Source organism: Nicotiana tabacum, chromosome 16 (assembly GCF_000715075.1).
Source record: "Nicotiana tabacum cultivar K326 chromosome 16, ASM71507v2, whole genome shotgun sequence".
NCBI lineage: Eukaryota > Viridiplantae > Streptophyta > Magnoliopsida > Solanales > Solanaceae > Nicotiana > Nicotiana tabacum.
In genome coordinates this window covers 167,211,098-167,231,066 of record NC_134095.1, presented here as the reverse complement: position 1 = coordinate 167,231,066, position 19,969 = coordinate 167,211,098, and the positions used below count along the sequence as shown (strand labels likewise).

Here is a 19,969-nt window from a genome sequence, read left to right as displayed (position 1 = left end):
AGTACTATTTTTTTTATTTATTTAGATGCTTATATAGTATAGTTGCTTTAATTATTAGTTAGGATCAAATCATACTAGCTAGTCTTGTTCACATGTTTTTTCATATGTTGGACATCCTATTATTATAAATTAGTCTTTATTTACTATTATATTTTAATTCCATGATCCAACAATGTGGCCGTTCAAAAGATGAATTTCTAAGTTAAAAAGCCAAATGGTACGGGGAAAGCTTTCAATTACAAGACTTTCTTAGTTCTAATTTTCTTTTCTTACTATTTCTGTAATTTAGGTTCTTGTGGTTATAGTGGAAATAGTTAAATAATTGTATCGAGAGATGCATGGAATGTTATTCAGCAAGGTCTAAGAAATAGTAGTAATTATTTTTCATTTTACCTCGCCAAACACACATTCGTCTTGTCAAAGAGAGCCATTTCTTTTCATGTAAGTATCCGAGATGTATTAATACAATGATAAAATAGATATGAATATTGAAATAATTTGACTCAAAATTTTAAAATAATAGATAATATTGTACAGTGAAATACTTAACAGAAAACTTAAAACCTTGAAAGAAAATTTGTTAAGACCATAAATTTTTTTCTTAGTTTTCTAAATTAATCGTATTTATTTGTCCAACTGTTATCACATTATTAATGCTATTTCCTCAAATCTTCTTAAGTTTTGACTTTAGGCCTCCGATTTCATTGAGTCGCCCATGATTAAGTTGCATCCATCTCTTCCTCTTGTTGTATTTGGTGGAAAAATTCACAGAGGGAAGACAAAGCCTTATGTGATTCCATCAGTTGCAGGTTGATCTTTTAAGGTAATCTCTTAGCTGAGGCGCCTTCGGCATTTGACGTTCAAAGATTCCTACAGTGAATCTTAAGTTAAAATATATAATAATAACATAGTTTACATTCAAATATTTAGTAGATTTCTTAATATAGGGGTTGGACAAAAATTACTGAATTCACGTGAAATCGTAACTTATACGCCAGCCAGGACCTCACTAGTTCAAAAGATGTAATATCGAATATATCTTACTTCAACCAAAAGATGTTGTCCTCCATGAACTTCATTCTTGCTTTAAAATTAAGTAATGAGTTCAGTAGAAATACTTAGGGGTCGTTTGGTAGAGTGTATAAAAATAATGCTGAATAGAGTGTATTAGTAATGCTGATATTAGTTATGCTTGCATTAATTATGCTGATATATTTCTTATCTATTGTTTGGTTTGATGTATTCAAACATTGCAAAGAAATTATTTGTTTACAAAAATACCCTCATAACCAGTCCATCACGTTATCTTGTTAAAAGAAACATATGTTGTGAAATGTTTTATATGAAAAAGGCTTAAAAAATTTATATGTTGTCTACCTATATTGTGGGATGACAAAAATAGCCAGATTTACAACTGGTCATTCAAAAATAGCTCAGTTTCAAAAGTAATCGAAATTTAGCCACTTTTCATGTAAAGATAAATCTGAGCGAAAACACTGTTCAAAACCCGGAAAATACGCCAGTATAGTATACTGGAGTTCCAGCATAAGTATGCTTGAACTCCAGCATATTATACTGGAGTTCCAGGATAAGTATGTTGTAACTCCAGTATAAGTACACTAGAACTCCAGCGTAAATACACTAGAACTCCAACATAATATACTGGAGTCCAGCAATTATAATTATCCAGAATAATATACTGGAGTTTGGAGCACCGGTGCTCTAGTCTCCAGTATATTATACTGGAGTCAGCAAAGTATACCGGTCCAACATAATATGCTGGAGTTCATACACAGGTGCACCGAACTCCAGTATATTATGCTGGACTGGTCTCTGTTGCAGCAAAATAGTGGCTATTTTTCATTGACTTCGTAAACGCTGACTATTTTTGAATGAACAGTCCGAAAACTGGTTATACCATGCTATTTTTACTATAATGTAGTATAGAACTTAATATTTATTTATAAAAAAGAAAATATGCTAAGTATTTATTTATTTACTAGGGATATAATTTTGATTCACTTTCTTGGATTATTTCAAACTTGCATTAATATAATAGCATATTTTAATCAAGCATAAATTTTGAAGGATAATTTTATCTTTAACTAAGTTAATGCATGCATTAAAACTCATTGCATAGTTAATACCATGGTTTCTTATGCATTAGTTATGTATAAGATAATACCAAATATGGTGTATAACTAATGCCTATGCTTAAAAAGTGTAGCAAACAAAGTATTACTTACTAATACACAAAGCTAATGCATGCATTATTTTACCTAATACATCCTACCAAACGACCCCTTAGAGCTACGTGCAATGATTGATACGCAGAAGGAATGTTATCAGCCAACAGTTAAACTCTCATATAGTGGTTATAATTTCAAACATATAATGGCTATTGAAAGTTCACAGATACTTACCTGCTGTATCGTAGTCGATAACTTTCAGTTTGCACCTTCCGTAATACTCGTGTTTTTCCTGGATCTTCTGAGCAATAGCCACAACGGAAGGAGTACATTTGTGTAACTCAATCAGCTCCAGGTTCTTGCTACCAGCAAATCCTTCAGGAATCTCTTTTAAGAAATTGCAGCCTTTGATAATTACGCGCTCAAGGCTTGAGAAATGATCATTAGAGTCAGTGGTTCTCCAGTTTCTAAGGTAGAGACAATCAAGAAGCAAGAACTTCAATTCATGGAACCTCACTTGATCTGTTGCTTTCCACTCGTTGCCCACGAAGGCATGATCCTTCAATTGGAGCACCTCGAGTTTGGGCAACTTGCCAATAACGGCCATGTACTTCCATTGAAGATAGGTCTTGCTAAGTTTCAATTTCTTGAGATTTAGTGGTAAAGCATCTGGACTTGTAAGACTAAAACATTCAACTTCTTCCCTCTCGAACAGATAACCTTGAGTTGCAATACTTAGTTCCTCGAGCTCTGGTAAATATTGAAGATTATCTATCCATTTAGGATCCCTAGGATATTCCTTCCTAGTGCAGAGAATGCCCAACTTTTGCACCTTCTTAATCCCTTCAAATATTTCCTTTGTGCAACAAGAAGGACTCAAACCAGAAACATTCCGTAAGTTTCGCAGAACCAAGTGCTCAACTGATACCATTCTAGGAGAACATAGAGAAAAGCATGCTGCATAGAGATGCCTTAGTTGAGACATTTGCCAAATCGCTTTTGGTAAAGTTGCAGCGCGTTCACCATCATACACTACGTGGCGCCTAAAAATGAGAGTTTGTAGATTACAAAGATTGCTATTTGTTAGATCCTCTAAAATTCTATGACTCATCACAGCCAAATACCTTAAACAAACTAGGTCTCCCATCATCACAACAGGGGAAAACGAACTGCTAGTTTCCTCCAAGTCCAATACTCTTAGTAGCTTGAAAAGGAAAGGTCTTAAATCAGGTATTTGCCAACTTCTACCATTTAAATAAAGAGAACGTGTTTCGACAAGAGTACTGTAATCGTTGTAGTACCTTGGGGGATTAGTTAGACCTGATTGAACTGACACCCACCTACAACCTTTGGGAAAATATCTCTGTACTTCAAAAATGGTGGAATCTGAAGGAACATACAAAAGATTCTCGCTTTTAGCTTCCTCCAAGCACAAATCATGAAAAAGATCGTGAATCATACATGTCTTAATCTTGCCATCAAAACTTCGCTTGCCAATAATAACTAAACTTTTCTCAATAAGATTATATAAAAGATGACCAGCCACTTGTTCAAATTCCTCAACCCCCTTTAGGTTTAAGAGTCCTTCCGCAACCCACAATCTAATCAACTTCTTAACGGAAATCTCGTGGGCTTTTGGAAAAACTCCAAAATGCAAAAAACAAGCTTTCACATGAGAAGGAAGATGATTGTAGCTCAAAGCGAGCACTTTTAAGCATTGTTGGTAAGCATCATCATTTACTAATGAGCTCACACTTTGAGCTACTGTATTCCATTCACCTAGCGTACTCTTGCTAGAGAGTATACCAGCAACTGCAGTAATCATTAGCGGCAATCCTTTGCAATTTTTGGCAACTTCCTCTGCAACTTCCTTAAATGCCGACCCTGGGTTGTCATTTTTGGCAAATGTCTTCCGGTAAAACAGATTCTGACTTTCATTTGTGTTCAGAGGACGCATCTGGAAACAACTTCTTGGAAAGCTAGCGTACTCAGCAACCTCCTTGTCTCGAGAAGTCAACAAAATTCGACTTTTGTTACCAGAATCTGGAAACCATTGTGCAATCCTAATCCAAGCTTCTTTGCTCCATATGTCATCCACAACAATCAAATACCTTTCTCTCTTCAAACCATTTTTTAACCGCTCAGCGAGTTTTCCAATATCAATTTTAGCATCAACCGGGTCTTTCTTTCCAATAGCATCAAGAAGGACTAGAAGCATCTTTCTTAGATCATAGTCCTTAGACACAGTAATCCATCCACGAATATGAAAGACCCTCCGAATAGAGGGATGGAGGAATATAGTTTTGGCAAAAGTTGACTTACCTATGCCCGGCATTCCCACAACAGAGAAGACTTCCCGTTGATCTGAGCCTGAGCGTCTGGTAAGTTGTTGAACCATGCTTCCTCTTTCAACATTGTACCCTTCCATATCGTTCTCAAGGATTGAAGCATCCAATCGTGGAGAACTAGAGCCGCTAGTTGAAGAACTCTCACCTTGCAAATTGTTATTCTCCTGCTTGATGAGCTCTTCCTTGAAAGAATCTATCTCTTGTGTAGCCTGTTGAGAGATCTTGGCAAGCTTCGCGCATGATTCAACTTGAAGGAGTTCATCCTGCTCCATAAGTTGTTTCACTAGTGATTCAACTTCATCTTCTGTATCGCGTGCTACATCTTTGATTCTTGCTTGCATCTCCTTGGTTGGTTCGCCATCAACATTGCCAAACGACGCTTGTAGTGACCCAAACTTCTCCTTGAGCGATTTCAAATGTCGCTTATGGTTCTCTTGTAGGCCTGATAAGTTGGACTGTAAAAGCTGATCTATTGTTCCCAGCAGAGAAGTTAGTGCAGCATAAGCAGCCATCTCTCTCTATATACTTCTGCTGTAAATTAAAGGGCCTCCACATTATAGAGAGTTTTAAATAAAGAAATTTAGCAGAAAGTTATAACACTCAGAATGACAGAGAAGTTTGACAAATATGTACGTAATAACAATTGAAATAATATCACAGCAGAAGTCGCACTTGACTTTTTAACAAATTGTATATTTCACATCAAGATGCAATATGTATTGCTGAAGTTTCCAAAGACTTAGCTATGTTATGATTTGAATATGTTAATCGTCCTCCTTACTGATTTAGAGTTAAGTTGAGGTTTATAATAAAAGTATGGTAGTATTAATTAACAGACATGTGACGGGTTGACAGTCACTCATGACATATGGATTTCATACAGTAATATTTTTAAATTCTGGTTTAGCTAGGAAAAATAGCTTGACCTGGCACAACCAAGAAAGCAGTGGTGGGATTGGATGCCTTTCATGAAATAAATAAGCAAAAAAGAAGTTCCTACACGAATTAACTAGCTACTATCACTTTGACTTGATAAGTCTTGTTCTCCTCTAATGGAGCTTACGCGGCTCGAATCCGAATTATTAGTAGCCCCAAACAGGGTATAGAACACTAGATGGGAAACAAAAAAAAAAGGACAAGTCTTATTAGGCATTCAAATTTCTTTACATTGATCTCTATGCTCATTTTATGATAGAGGTTGACATGATCAGTCAAATTTCCCTTCATCAGGTCGTGGTTGCAGCTGATAGTGGTGGCAATCAGCGATGATAGTTGTTAAGTGGTAGTTAACGGTGACTATGATTGGTGGAGGAGTCTGGCCGTGGTTGTGCAGTGGTAGCTAAAGATAATAGATGTGTGATGCTGGTTGACTAATGGGGATGTGCGGTGGAGGCGTGGTAGAGGTGGCTGGTGGTGGCTAGTATACAGTAGATGGTAGCAGAGACAAATCCAGGATTTAAATTTTATGGGTTCAATTTTTAAGATTTTTAACATTTAACCTATTATATATTTAAAGTTATGAGTTCAAATCTATTATTTTTACAATTTTAATGAATTTTTACACATAAATTTCTATTCCGCGTCGAAAGTTATTGGTTCAGTTAAACCCGTAACTCTCACACTGCATCCGCCTCTAGATGATAGTGATGGTTGTTCGATGGAGGCCGGTCGTAGAAGTGGCTAATGAAGGTAATTGGTAGTTGCTGGTTGTAGTTATGCAATTGAAGCCGGTGACAGAGGCAGGGGCGGAGCTCGTGTTGTGGCTACGGATTCGGTGAACTCAGTAGCTTTGGTTCAAATATTGTATTTGTCTTGAAAAATTTATTGACTAGTATAAATCGTTAATTTAGAACCGAATAACTTAAAAAGTTTAGAATTCTGAACGCATAAGTTTAAAATTCTAGCCCTGCTTCTTCTGAGGAGAGGCGTCTAGTAAAAGTGGGCAGGTGGTTGCTTGCTGATGGAGGTGGTTGATGGTGGCATTTGACGGTGGTAATTTTTAGAGTAGTGGTAGAAGGCAACAATTACATATGTAAAAGGCAATCCAAATACAACTTATTCATTAGACTGCAAAGGAAATTAATACTCCTCCGTTGCAATTTATGTGAAACTGTTTAACTAGGCACGGAGTTTAAGAAAAAATGAACGACTTTTGGAATTTGTGATCCTAAACAAAGCAAAAAGGAGTCCAGAATATTTGTGTGATTATAAAAATTTCTCGTTAAAGATAAGAGAGTAAAGCGAAAACTTACACGAATTAGCGGACCTTCCAAATGTTGCTGGACCTATGCTGCTTTCCTTTCCTTCTATCGCTGCTCCTTTTATAAGTAAATTCAGATCTGAATCTGTATAGAATTGTAAATAAAGCAATTTGCAGGAAGTTGACAATCTATACGAGGGATTAGTCTACAAATACTAAGATTGAAAATATATCACATTCACTAGATGTTGACAAATCATTAAGAAAGAGGGAAAATTTAATTTTTAAAAAAAATTGGTCAAACTTTTAAGTTAATTTTCGAATCAGTTAATGTAATTAAAATATTAGTTCAACAAACCAAATTCATTTGGATGGTGAAAATTAGATTTTTAACAAGCTTAAATATGTGGGTTTAGATTTCGAATTTAATTTTGTGAGAAATTTGGAGTGGGTATTATCTAGAATTGTTAGAAGTAGTATAAGGAGGTTGTATATAAAATTTGAAGTCATTTAATGAAGATTTGGACTGATTTTGAACAAGAATTGCAACTGAAAATCGTGAAAGAAGTTCGTCTACAGACGCTTGTATAAAGGTGTATAAAAATGTATAATACACTCATATACACTATTATACAAGATTATACATAATTATACAAAAGCCTAACTTCGTCTTCTTTTTTGCGTTTTTTCTGAAATTTAACTCAAATCTTGCTCAAATCTAATCCAAATCACTTCAAATTTAAATTTTGAACTCCTTTTGATATTTTTGATCAATTGAAACAACACCCAATCCAAACAACTAACAAACTCAAAACATCTTATTTTTGAAAGCAAAGCTTTGAATGACCTTCAATGGTAGATGTTGAATCTTCAATTGTCTTACATTGCAACCAGGTGACACAGGGAAGAAGCAGTAATGGCGGACGACCCTTTGAAATATATGTAGAAGATGTGAGAAGAAAAGAGAATGAAAGCAATGGTTGTGAGAATATAGATTTAATTCCATAGCTTTTAGAAGCAATGGTTGTAAGAAAACAGATTTTGAATTTGCTAGTGCTTTCAAAATATGTACAATATAGGCTACGACGGGTAAAATTTATAAATATGGGTCATTTTTTGTTATGGTGTGAAATCAAGTGTATTTTCTTGTAATTCTTTCAAAAAAGAGTTATATTTAACATGCTTAAGTTTCCTAGAACTTAGCTGACGTTCAGATTGGAGTTTTTGACCAATATTGTCCCTTATCTTTAAGAGTAGGTCTATTTTGGTCCCTTAAATATAATCCTGAGCATATTTAGTCCCTTAAGTATGCTAAAGAGGAGCACCTTTAGTCTCACTGACCGAATTGTGTTCAAAAGCTTACATTGTTAACCAACTCTGATTCATGAAGCAGATCTTCTGCTCTGAAGCAAAACGTTTCCTCTCTTTTTATTGGATAGCGCAAATTATCACTTTAACTACTCATTTTTAGATAATGTCTTCTAAAATTTTGACCTTAAAAAACCCCCCTATGTGCCAATTTTCAATGAGAAGATGACATTGTATAACCGCTGTAAAAATAATAGCCGAAAAAATTTATAAATTTTGTATATTATTTTGTGTGTACACACACACACACACATTTTGTATGTTAATATAAAATAATTATACAAATTTTATATACTTTTTCGGCTATTAGATGTAAATAGTTTCTGGCGCGGGCAAAAGTGACAATACAATCTGATTATTCGTTTGCTCCAATAATATGCCTAGAGGTGATCTTGGCAGCTCAATTTTTTTCAAATTTTAATTTTCTTTTTGGAAAAATCATCTCAAATTGTTAAAAGTAAAAGTTTCAACGTTAAAATCTTAAATTTGTCAGCTCTGTATTATTAGTAGGTATTGGTTTATAAAATATTTTCGATAAGTAAATTTAAAAGACGGTGAGTGTCGAAACCAACCCCGTAATTGATCTTGAACACAATTTTATCAGTGAGACTAAATGTGTTCCTCTTTAGCATACTTAAAGGACTAAATATGCTTAGGATTATATTTGATGGACCAAAATAGACCTACCCTTAAAGATAAGGGACATTGTTGACCAAACACTCTTTAATTGTAATTTTGATTTAGCAATCATCTTCCGCACTAAATCAATAATAGCTTTAAATAGTCTCAACAACTAGAATATTTTACTAATGCCAACTTAATTATAGCGTCAATTAATTAAGGACATGGGAGAGCTGGAGACTTTAATGACAACTCATGTTTTAGATTATGCATATAATTTTTTTTTCAATTCTTATTAAGCTAAGACCAACTCACCAGCTCATATTCAAGATCACCCACCTCGGAACAACCACGCTAAATGTGATAATTGCTCTTCCTTAAAATTTGTTCAGGTCAACTATTAACTTTATGTAAGTCTAACTAAGTAGATTATTTTACTACTATCAACTTGTTGATTAATTAACGGGGCATTTGCATTTATACTCGTTTTTTGGGTCACGTTTTAACTCGTGCTTGTTTTGCAAAAAAATTGCAAGTGTACCCACTTTTTCGCGTAACTTCAGCATACGGGACTGAAGTAGCAAAGACAATCACGCAAAACTTCAACATTCTAATAGACGAGACTGAAGTAGCATTTTTGTTTTTTAACTGGCGAACTTCAGCTCTAGAGCTGAAGTTTTTGTTTTGTAGCTGTCGAAATTCAGCTCTAGAGCTAAAGTTTTTATTTGTAACTGGCGAGCTTCAGCTCTAGAGCTGAAGTTTGTTTTGTAACTGTCGAACTTCAGCTCTAAACTTCAGCTCTAGAGTTGAAGTTTTTGTTTGTAACTGGCAAACTTCAGCTCACAATGAAATTTGATTGTAAATCTCACTTTGATTTTTTCCCATTTCCATTATTGAAAATGGAACTGAGAAAATTAGTAAGACGACCATAGGCGAAATGTGTTGTTTCACTTTCTTCAAATTGTTGTAGATTTTCAAAGCTCTTGATTTTGACTTAATCAAACTCTCCTCATTTTCCTCTGTTTTTTGATTGTGATAATTATCAAATAAATAAAACTCACTCCTATGTTCCAAACGTGGTGAAATGCTGGCTCTTCTCACAGATTTTTTACTCTTTGCCGCAGCAAAACATGTAGTAGTAGTAGTAGTATTTCTTGAGGATTTTTCAGAGTAAAAACAGTCAGCTTCAGAGGAAGTTGTAGAGAGAGTACCAGAATTAGATTCAGAAGAACTTGTTGAACTGAAAAAAAGTGGATCATTGTCTAATAATCGGAGATATATGGAGATCACTGGGAGAAGGAGGAGGAGAAAGGAGGCTGAAGTTGTTTAAAAAGTGAGTACAAATTAAAACTTTTTTAAAAAATGGGTATAAGTTAAATGGGGGCGACCAAATAGGGCGCCCCGTACAATTTTTACTTAATTAATTAGGACGTGCAATGGTTGGATATCACTCTCATAACTCATAACAACTCATCATGTTGATGGCATATGTATAAATTTTTAACCCTGGTTTAGCTAGTTAATTAACTAACAGTTTATATTTAACCTCGCTTCCCATACTCAACCATGGAAACAGTAGTGGATTGAATGCTCTTGTTTCATATTTCTTAAAACACTTTACTATAAAATATTTTCTAGCATTATACAAGGAGGGGAGGGTGTGATTATATTTATGTTAATAACAAACTGTGGGGTAAAGCACCTCCACCCACGTGAGGCTCGCTTAATTGGTAAAACACCTCCACCCACGCTTAAGAAAAAATATGAAAACACTATAAATCCTCAATAGGGAGAATTTTGTTTTTAAAAAAAAGAAACCGTGGGCTTTATGCAATATATATGTTGTTAGTTTAGGCACACACCTTGGTAAAAATCGTGTGGGGTGGCCACTTTTTAAAGTGATATTTATTTTTTATTCAGCATTTTTAATGCTTAGCAATAGTAGCCACTAGCCTATTAAAATTAATATGAAAAGACTGTGTTATCCTTTCTTCTACATTATTTTTGCTGCCTCGTTTTGCCTTTGCAAATCTTTATATTTGCACCCGTTGTTTTGATTTCTCATTTGTGTGAGGAATTTTGCATTCCTTAAACTACGGATAAACTTTGTTGGAACAATTTCTTGAAGTTAACTCTTCTAATGTCACTTCGAAGTTGCAGCAAGGATTTATTTAATTTAAGTTTTGGTATCAAGTTGTTAAATATTATACTCCTAAATATTCCACTTCTTATTGATGCATTTCGTCATCCAAAAAATTAAATACGACTACCATGGATGACGTCTCTTAAATTCTTTTGCGTAGCTGTGCTAGTTGAATTGGTTGATGAAGTGCACCTGTGAATGACCTGGAAAATAATAATAAACTAGTGATCCTAAACTTACAGTTACAAGTTCAAAAGTTACGGACAATAGATCCTGAAGTTCTGAGTCAAAAGTTAAGGACAATAGGTCCTGAACTTAGGCTAAGAAGCCCAAAAGTTAAGGACAATAGGTTCTGAACTTATAGTTACAAGTTCAAAAGTTAAGGACAATAGGTCTTGAAGTCCTGAACTTAGACTAACAAGATCAAAAGTTAAGGACAATAAGTCCTGAACTTAGGCTAAGAAGCCCAAAAGTTAAGGACGATAGGTCCTAAACTTACAATTACAAGTTCAAAAGTTAAGGACATATAGTCCTGAAGTTAAGTTCAAAAGTTAAGGACATGTAGTCCTGAAGTCCTGAACTTAGAGTTACAAGTTCAAAAGTTAAGGACATGTAATCCTGAAGTCCTCAACTTAGAGTTACAAGTTTAAAAGTTAAGGACATGTAGTCCTGACGTTAAGTTCAAAAGTTAAGGACATGAGCAGAAGGGTATTTTCGTCTGGGCAGTTAAAGTTTATTAAAGCAGTGGCTAAAGACTAAAAACATTTTAAACAGTGGTTTAGAAGTAATTACATGTGTTATTAGTGGCTAACCATGCACTTCCCCCACAACTTGAAGTAGTAAAGTACGAATATAAGAATTTTTTACGTGGAAAACCTCTTTGCTCAAGGGAGTAAAAACCATGATCTACCTTTGGGATTTTTATCAAAAGTTTTATTAAAACAACGAGTAGTTTTAGGTCTCTTATTACCTAATAGACTAAATCCTAGCTATTTAATTGTATACAACCACTTTGATTGTAGCAAAATACTCGAGCTAACTATAACCTAAGACTTGAATTCTCTCACAGAGAAAGTCTCTAAAAAAACTTCTTGTATAAGCAAAAAAGGTTACAACTCAATAAGCTTAATACAAGAAATCAAACTGGACATAATAAATTTGATATTATATCAAGGAACAAGTTTCCAGTCTGGTTCTTCTACACGTTCCAGCCTCCAATATCTGCTTCAAAACTTGAACTCGTTTTATCTCTCAATTTGCTATGAAGAAATAATGAAAGTACATACCTGCAGTTTTTTCCTTTAAAGGTGTGTTGGGTATGGAAAAAATATTTTCTATTTTTTTTCATATTTGGTTGGTCAATATATTTTGAAAAATATTTTTTTCTAGAAAAATAACTTGAAAAAATTGACTTTCCTTACGAAAGTAAGGAAAACAAGTTCTATAAGCCGATTGTCTCCTACCTCAACACCCCAATCAGGACACCCACACCCCTACTCCCACCACCCACCACCCAGCTCCGACCCCCACCACCCTACTTCCACATGATACATCCACTCACCGGCCGCCCAACCCCATAAGTGGCATCCCATGCCAGCTTTCTCACTATTAGAAAATTGGCAAAATTCGTCCACAGAATACCGATCAAAATCGCTCAGAAATTAAGAATTCGTTTGGACGTAATTTTTTTTTTCAAAATCAGCGTTTGTTCATAAAATTTTCAATTTTCACTTGAAGATGCATTTTGAAAATTTTCAAAAATTTTAAAAACTCCAAAAAGTTATTTTTCAAAATTTTCACTTAAAAAACTTCAAAAACAGCCCAAACTGAAATTTATGTCCAAACATAACTCTAAATTTCAAATACCATTTTTACTTAAAAAATTCTTTCACCATCTTTTAAAATTTTACAATTCTTGTGTCCAAACGCCTACTAAGTAAATTGGCTGCAAAAGTCAGTGAAAATATTTCTGACAATGGAAATAATGGTCCCACAGCAAATATATAAAAATTCTGACCGATTTCGGTCGGAACATGGTCAATATTTGATCAAGACCCTGCCATACTTGTATATTATCTACAAAAATAATTTTTTAGTAAAATTTTCAAAAATTCCGACTGATTTCGGTAAGAATATTTGAAATTATGCTTTCCTGCCCAAGGTAATTGATTTTTAATATAAAAAAAATTATATATATTTAATTTATCAACCAGAATAAGTTATAATTAAATATTTCCGACCGAGTTCGGTCGGAAACATAATTTTAAAATAATTAAAATATAAATTTAATAATATTGCCGACCAAAGGTCGGTTTTTGTCAACCTTTATATAAATAGCTTTTAAATAAATAATATGTGTGTATGTATTTTTTTTAAATTACTTTTATATGGACACTATATATATATATGTACAGAATATTTAATTGATTTAACATCCTAAATATTCAATATTTAATATCGAATATAGCTTATATAAATCTTATATCGAATATAGCTTATATATATATATATATACACACACTATATGTTACACATATATAGCTTATATGCTATACACTTAGTATATATACATCTTATATAGCTTATATAAGATGTATGTATAGCTTATCGAATATAACTTATATATACATACTATACTATACTGTATGTACATCTTATATAGCTTATATAGTATACACCTTAGCGACCATCATTTTTCCGACTAATTAAAAGCGGTTAGAAATCGGGCGTTTTTTCTCAAATTTCGATCAATTTCAGTCGATTTTCCTGAACGAAATTAGCAAGTTTTTTTTAGTAGTGTCTCCTCCCAAGCCCTAACAGTACCCACTCATGTCGCCTTCATCCTCGTCCCACCGGAACACCCACACCAACCTCAAGCCTGTTGCGGAAGCCAAATGTATATAGTGTGAATAAGTCACAATTACTATACCAAAAATTATGACAGCCACCAAATAATAAATAAGACAATAAAACAACAATAAAGGAAATACCAGAATTTACGAGGTTCGGCTAATTTTGCCTACTCCTCGGACACAACCAATATTTATTCCACTCCAAAATACAAGTGAAATAATACTAAAGAGAGAAGATACAAATGCCTTAAACAGATGAGAAGGCAAATGAGAGGTGTGTTTAAATCCTAAACATTAAGCCTTCTTTTATAGGTAACTCCCAACCAATGTGGGACTTTGGCATTATGTCAAACTTCAACAAATCTCCACCTTGGCAAAATTCCACATTTTCAATTCTCTCTCAATAACAAATTTTGGTTGTGTCTTCATCTTCAATCTTCAGTATTCAACAATGTTGATCAAATCCAAACAATATTGAAACTTGATCGCAGTCACCACCTTAGTTAGCATATCAGCAGGATTCTCCGTAGTATGAATTTTCTTCACTGTGACTCCTCCTTCTTCTATGATTTCTCGTACAAAATGATACCGAACATCAATATGCTTCGTCCTTGCATGATAAACTTGGTTCTTCGCTAATTAAATAGCACTTTGACTATCACAAAAAATTGTGATACCTTTTTGTTCAACACCAAGCTCCTTTAGCAATCCTTGAAGCCAAATTGCCTACTTCACAGCCTCTGTAATAGCGATGTACTCTACCTCTGTTGTAGACAAAGCAACTGTTGACTGCAAAGTAGACTTCCAACTAACTGGTGCTTTTGCAAAGTAAACACATAACCAGTAGTTGATCTTCGTTTGTCCAGATCACCCGCAAAATCTGAGTCACAATATCCAACTACAGACTGATTGTCTTCCTGCTCAAAAACTAACCCGACATCTACAGTATTATGAATATACCGTAGAATCCACTTCACAGCTTGCCAATGCTCTTTCCCTGGATTGTGCATATATCTGCTAATAACTCCAACAGCTTATGAAATGTCAGGCCTTGTGCAAACCATTGCATACATCAAGCTACCAACAACATTTGCGTATGGTACCTTTGACATATACTTTCGTTCAGCTTCATCCATTGGCGACATAGTAGTACTTAGCTTAAAATGGGAAGCAAGTGGAGTACTAACTGGCTTAGTCTTGTCATCTATGCCAAAACGTTGAAGTACTCTCTTCAAATATTCCTTTTGAGATAAACAGAGTTTCTTTGAACGTCTATCTCTTATTATCTCCATGCCAAGAATTTTCTTTGCCTCACCCAGATCCTTCATCTCGAACTCCTTCTTCAGTTGATTCTTCAATTTATCAATTTCTTCCGAATTCTTGGAAGCTATCAACATATCATCAACGTATAGGAGAAGATATACAAAGGAACCATCTTTAAGCTTGCGCAAATACACACAATGATCGTATTTGCTTCTCTTGTACCCTTGCCGCAACATAAACTCGTCAAATCGCTTGTACCATTGTCTAGAAGATTGTTTCAATCCGTACAACGATTTTTCAAGTTTGCATACCATATTTTCTTTTCCAGCAACTTTGAATCCTTCTGGCTGAGTCATGTAGATTTCCTCCTCCAAGTTTCCATGTAAAAACGCAGTTTTTACATCCATCTGAACTAGTTCCAAATCCAATTGTGCTACCAAAGCCAACATAATTCTAATGAAGGAATGTTTTACAACTGGAGAAAATACTTCATTGTAATCAATTCCCTCCTTTTGAGTATATCCTTTGGCCACCAATCTTGCTTTGTAGCGAACATCTACTTGGTTAGGAAATCCTTCCTTCTTTGCAAATACCCATTTGCACCCAATTGCTTTCTTTCCCTTCGGGAGATTGGCCAATCTCCATGTATGATTCTGATGAAGGGACTGTATTTCATCATTCATGGCAATCCTCCACTTATATTTTTCTGAACTTTGGACTGCGTCTTCATAAGTGGTCGGAACATCATCAGCTACAATTGAGGTTGCACAAGCAACCGTCTCTATGAGACGAACAGGTTTCGTTATTGTTCTTTTTGGCCTGCGGGTTGCTATTGATTCAAGTTGTTGTTGAGGTTCCTGAGTTGGAATCTCCTCTACTGGCTCTCCTTCCAGAGGGTAATCTTCATTTGTTTCCTCCTCTGCTTCTTGTGTAGGAAAAATAAATTTTCCCTCAAACTCCACCTGCTTAGAAACACCTTTATTTTGTTTGGTGTCTTCTGTTACCTTATTTACCATAGCAGATTCATCAAAGGTAACATCTCTGCTGAATATTACTTTCTTTGTCATAGGACACCATAAGCGATATCCTTTGACTCCAGAAGTAATTCCTATAAAAATAGCCTTCTTTGCCCTTGGATCCAATTTTGACTCCGTCATATGATAATATGCAGTTGAGCCAAACACGTGCAAAGAGTTATAATCTACAGCAGGTTTTCCATACCATTTTTCAAATGGTGTCTTGCCATCAATAGCAGCAGATGGTAAGCGATTAATGAGGTGGCATGCATATGTAACTGCCTCAGCCCAAAATTCTTTGCCCAAGCCAGCATTGGACAACATATACTGTACCTTCTCCAGCAAGGTCCGGTTCATACGTTCAGCCACTCCATTCTGTTGTGGTGTATGTCTGACAGTGAAGTGTCGGACGATGCCATCATTTTGACAGACCTTATTGAAATGATCATTTTTGTATTCACCTTCATTGTCTGTGCGAATACACTTGATCCTCTTGCCTGTTTGATTCTCCACCATCGTCTTCCATTTGAGAAAAATTCCCAGCACTTCATCTTTGTTTTTCATTGTATACACCCACACTCTTCGAGAAAAATCATCAACAAAGGTTACAAAATAGTGCTCCCACCCAATGAAGGTGTTTTGGAAGGACCCCAAACATCAGAGTGTACATAATCCAAAATGCCTTTAGTATTATGGATCGCTGTACCAAATTTAACCCTTGTCTGTTTCCCTTTGACACAATGCTCACAAAACTCCAAGTTGCAAGCCTTTACTCCTTTTAACAATCCTTGATCTGATAGAGTTTTCAAGGATTTTCCTCCAGCATGTCCCAAGCGCATGTGCTATAGCTTGGTTGCTTCTGCCTCTTTGTCGTCACTGGATGTCACTGTCGCTGTCCCAATAACTGTACTGCCACGATAGCGGTACATATTATTATTCTTCCGATTAGCCTTCATTACCACTAGTGCACCGGAGCATACTCTCATCACTCCATTTTCTGCAATGATTTTGAACCCTTTTGATTCTAGGGCTCCCACAGAGATGAGATTCTTCTTCAAGTCTGGTACATATCGAACATCTGTTAATGTTCTGATCATTCCATCATGGTTCCTTAATCGTATTGAACCAATGCCATATGAGGTAAGAGGGCTGTTATCTGCTGTGTGGATGACTCCATATTCTCCTTCTTGAAATTCCACAAACCAGTCCCTGTTGGGACACATATGATGGCTACAAGCCGAGTCCATCAACCATATGTCTGATGATGTTAATGACTCTGTTGTAACTAATGAGAAGTCTGAATCATCACAATCAGCTACATTTGAATCCATAATGGCCTTTCCATTGTTATGTTTGGCCTTATTCTTCAACTTCGGACAGTCTTTCTTCCAGTGCCCCTTTTCTCGACAAAAGGCACATTCATCTTTGCTGGGTCTGGATCTTGACTTGGATCTTCCCTTCTTTGTCCTCATTTGACTTTGAGGACGACCCCTCACAAATAGTGCTTCTCCTTCTCCGCCCTTCTATTTTTCTCGCTTTCTTTGTTCATAGCTGTACAAAGCCGAACAAACTTCTCTGAGAGAAATTTCGTCATTTCCATGGAGTAGAGTAGTTTCAAGGTGCTCGTACTCATCAGGAAGTGACGTCAACAACATTAAGGCCAAGTAACCATCATCATAAGTTGTATCCATATTTTGCAAATCTGTGACCAACTTATTGAAACTGGTGATATGTTCATTTATCGTGGTACCAGGAACATAGGTGAAGTGAAACAGTCTCTTCTTCATGTACAATTTATTTTGACTATTTTTCTTCAAAAATTTATCCTCCAGTGCTTTCCATAATTTACTTGCAGAAGTTTCCTTTGTGTATGGATATTTCTGCTCTCTAGCAAGGTAGGATCGAATGGTACCGCAAGCAACACGGTTGATAATTCTCCAATCTTCTTCTCCAATAACATCTGGTTTCTTTTCTTCAATGGCCAGATCTAGCCCTTGTTGAAAAAGGACATCTAGAACCTCGCCTTGCCACATCCCAAAATGTCCGGACCCGTCAAATATTCTACCGCAAATTTCGCATTTGACACAATTCTTGTCATAAGCGAAGATGCCAATGATGACGTATTGTTGACACTTGATGTAGATTCTTCTTGTTTATTGTCTCCCATCTTTGACACAAATATTATTTAATAGCTGGCGACACAAATCAAGATTATTTCCTTTCTGGTGTGGAAGATCAGACTAAGCTGCAACCACAGAGCATACTCAGACAGAACCTTGACTCAGTTACCAAGATAAATCTTTTCTGATGTGGAAGATCAGACTATGCTGCAACCACAGAGCATACTTAGACAGTACCTTGGCTCTGATACCAATTGTTGCGGAAGCCAAATGTATATAGTGTGAATAAGTCACAATTACTATACCAAAAATTATGACAGCCACCAAATAATAAATAAGACAATAAAACAACAATAAAGGAAATACCAGAATTTACGAGGTTCGGCTAATTTTGCCTACTCCTCGGACACAACCAATATTTTATTCCACTCCAAAATACAAGTGAAATAATACTAAAGAGAGAAGATACAAATGCCTTAAACAGATGAGAAGGCAAATGAGAGGTGTGTTTAAATCCTAAACATTAAGCCTTCTTTTATAGGGGGAAAATCCCCCCAAACTTAACTCCCAACCAGTGTGGACTTTGGCATTTTGCCAAACTTCAACAAAGCCACCAAGAATCCCCAATTCGAATCTCTATTTTGATAATAAAGTAAGTCAGTCATCCTAAAATATTTCTTCTTCTTAAATATTAAAATATTCATTAGCAACCATTAACACGCCATCTTGACCAGGTAGGGTTGATGTGATCTGATTGACAATGAACGGAGAAATTTTCATTGACAAGATTGAAAATATAGCTACAAACATCACGATCCGTAGAACGCGAAAAAGAAATCATAAAAATAGTGCCGGCCACAATCATTTTACTAGTATTTTTATTAAGATACAATAACATGGCAATGTGAGGGAGGTTGCGGACCAACCAATGAACATAAAAATTTGATCCATAGAATGCGAGCTAGAAATCATAAAATAGTGCCACCATCCTTTTAATATTTTTATTTAAGCATATATACTAACACGGTAACGTGAAGGGAGGGTATGGACTAGCCAGTGAACGTAAAAATCATTGAAAGTTGGGCTGAGAATATAAATAAATAAGTCCAGCTAAACCTCATTATCTGGATGCTGACGTCGCAAAGCAGACGTCATATACAATGGAGAAATTTTTATAAAGCACTATCTTGTATGTGTAATTAGCCATTTATAGATACATTTTGCTATATTACAGATTATAGATACCTTTTATGTGGTTATTTGATGTATTTAAGCTATTGTATTCATTAATACAATAGCAAAAATAGGAGTGAATTTTAAAATTCCAGCTAAACTTGAGATGTATTCACGCGCCCTTATCGTGAATACAGTAACGTATTTCGCGTAAAATATGGAAGGTTGAGCTTGTTTAAAACGGAAAGGAAATCAATTCACCTGATATTCTCCTAATTTAACTCAACTTACACAAACTATTGCCAATAAATCTGTATTCTTCCATTCACGATTCAACAAGAAAAATAACGAAAACCAGAGCAACATCTGAATTTTCAGTTCTCCCTTTTTTCTGTACCCAATTCTCTTTTCAACCACAAAACAGTGCGATTGATACAATTGTATACAAAATACAGTATAATTCCATTATACATATGGCAAGTTTAACATTGTTGTTGCGACATTCTGGCAAGTGGAACATTGAGAGCAATTACGTCGATTATTCAATTGAGGGAATACTGATAAAGGAGTATGCATCGTATAATGACTTGGTTGCGTCAATCTCTAATCAATTGGGCATAGATTTGAGCTCAAAGTCTATTAAAATTCAATAAAAATAGAAGGAAATTGCACGCCA

At 35.3% G+C, this 19,969-nt stretch overlaps 1 protein-coding gene across 2 annotated transcripts; it reads right to left on the bottom strand.

Moving 5' to 3' along the window:
* Positions 1 to 491: 491 nt before the first annotated feature.
* Positions 492 to 6,925, bottom strand: LOC107787612 (putative late blight resistance protein homolog R1B-14). 2 transcript variants are annotated; one of them, XM_016609206.2, is made up of 3 exons: positions 6,790 to 6,925; positions 2,424 to 5,068; positions 492 to 870 (listed from the first exon to the last, which is right to left on the bottom strand). In XM_016609206.2, exons 2-3 carry the CDS (start codon positions 5,047 to 5,049, stop codon positions 800 to 802), a joined length of 2,697 nt encoding a protein of 898 aa, XP_016464692.1. In that variant the 5' UTR covers positions 5,050 to 5,068; positions 6,790 to 6,925; the 3' UTR covers positions 492 to 799. The 2 variants fall into 2 exon arrangements, with proteins under 2 accessions (XP_016464692.1, XP_075089687.1); XM_075233586.1 differs by lacking the exon at positions 6,790 to 6,925 and having other exon boundaries at positions 2,424 to 6,728.
* Between the last annotated feature and the right edge of the window lie 13,044 nt (positions 6,926 to 19,969).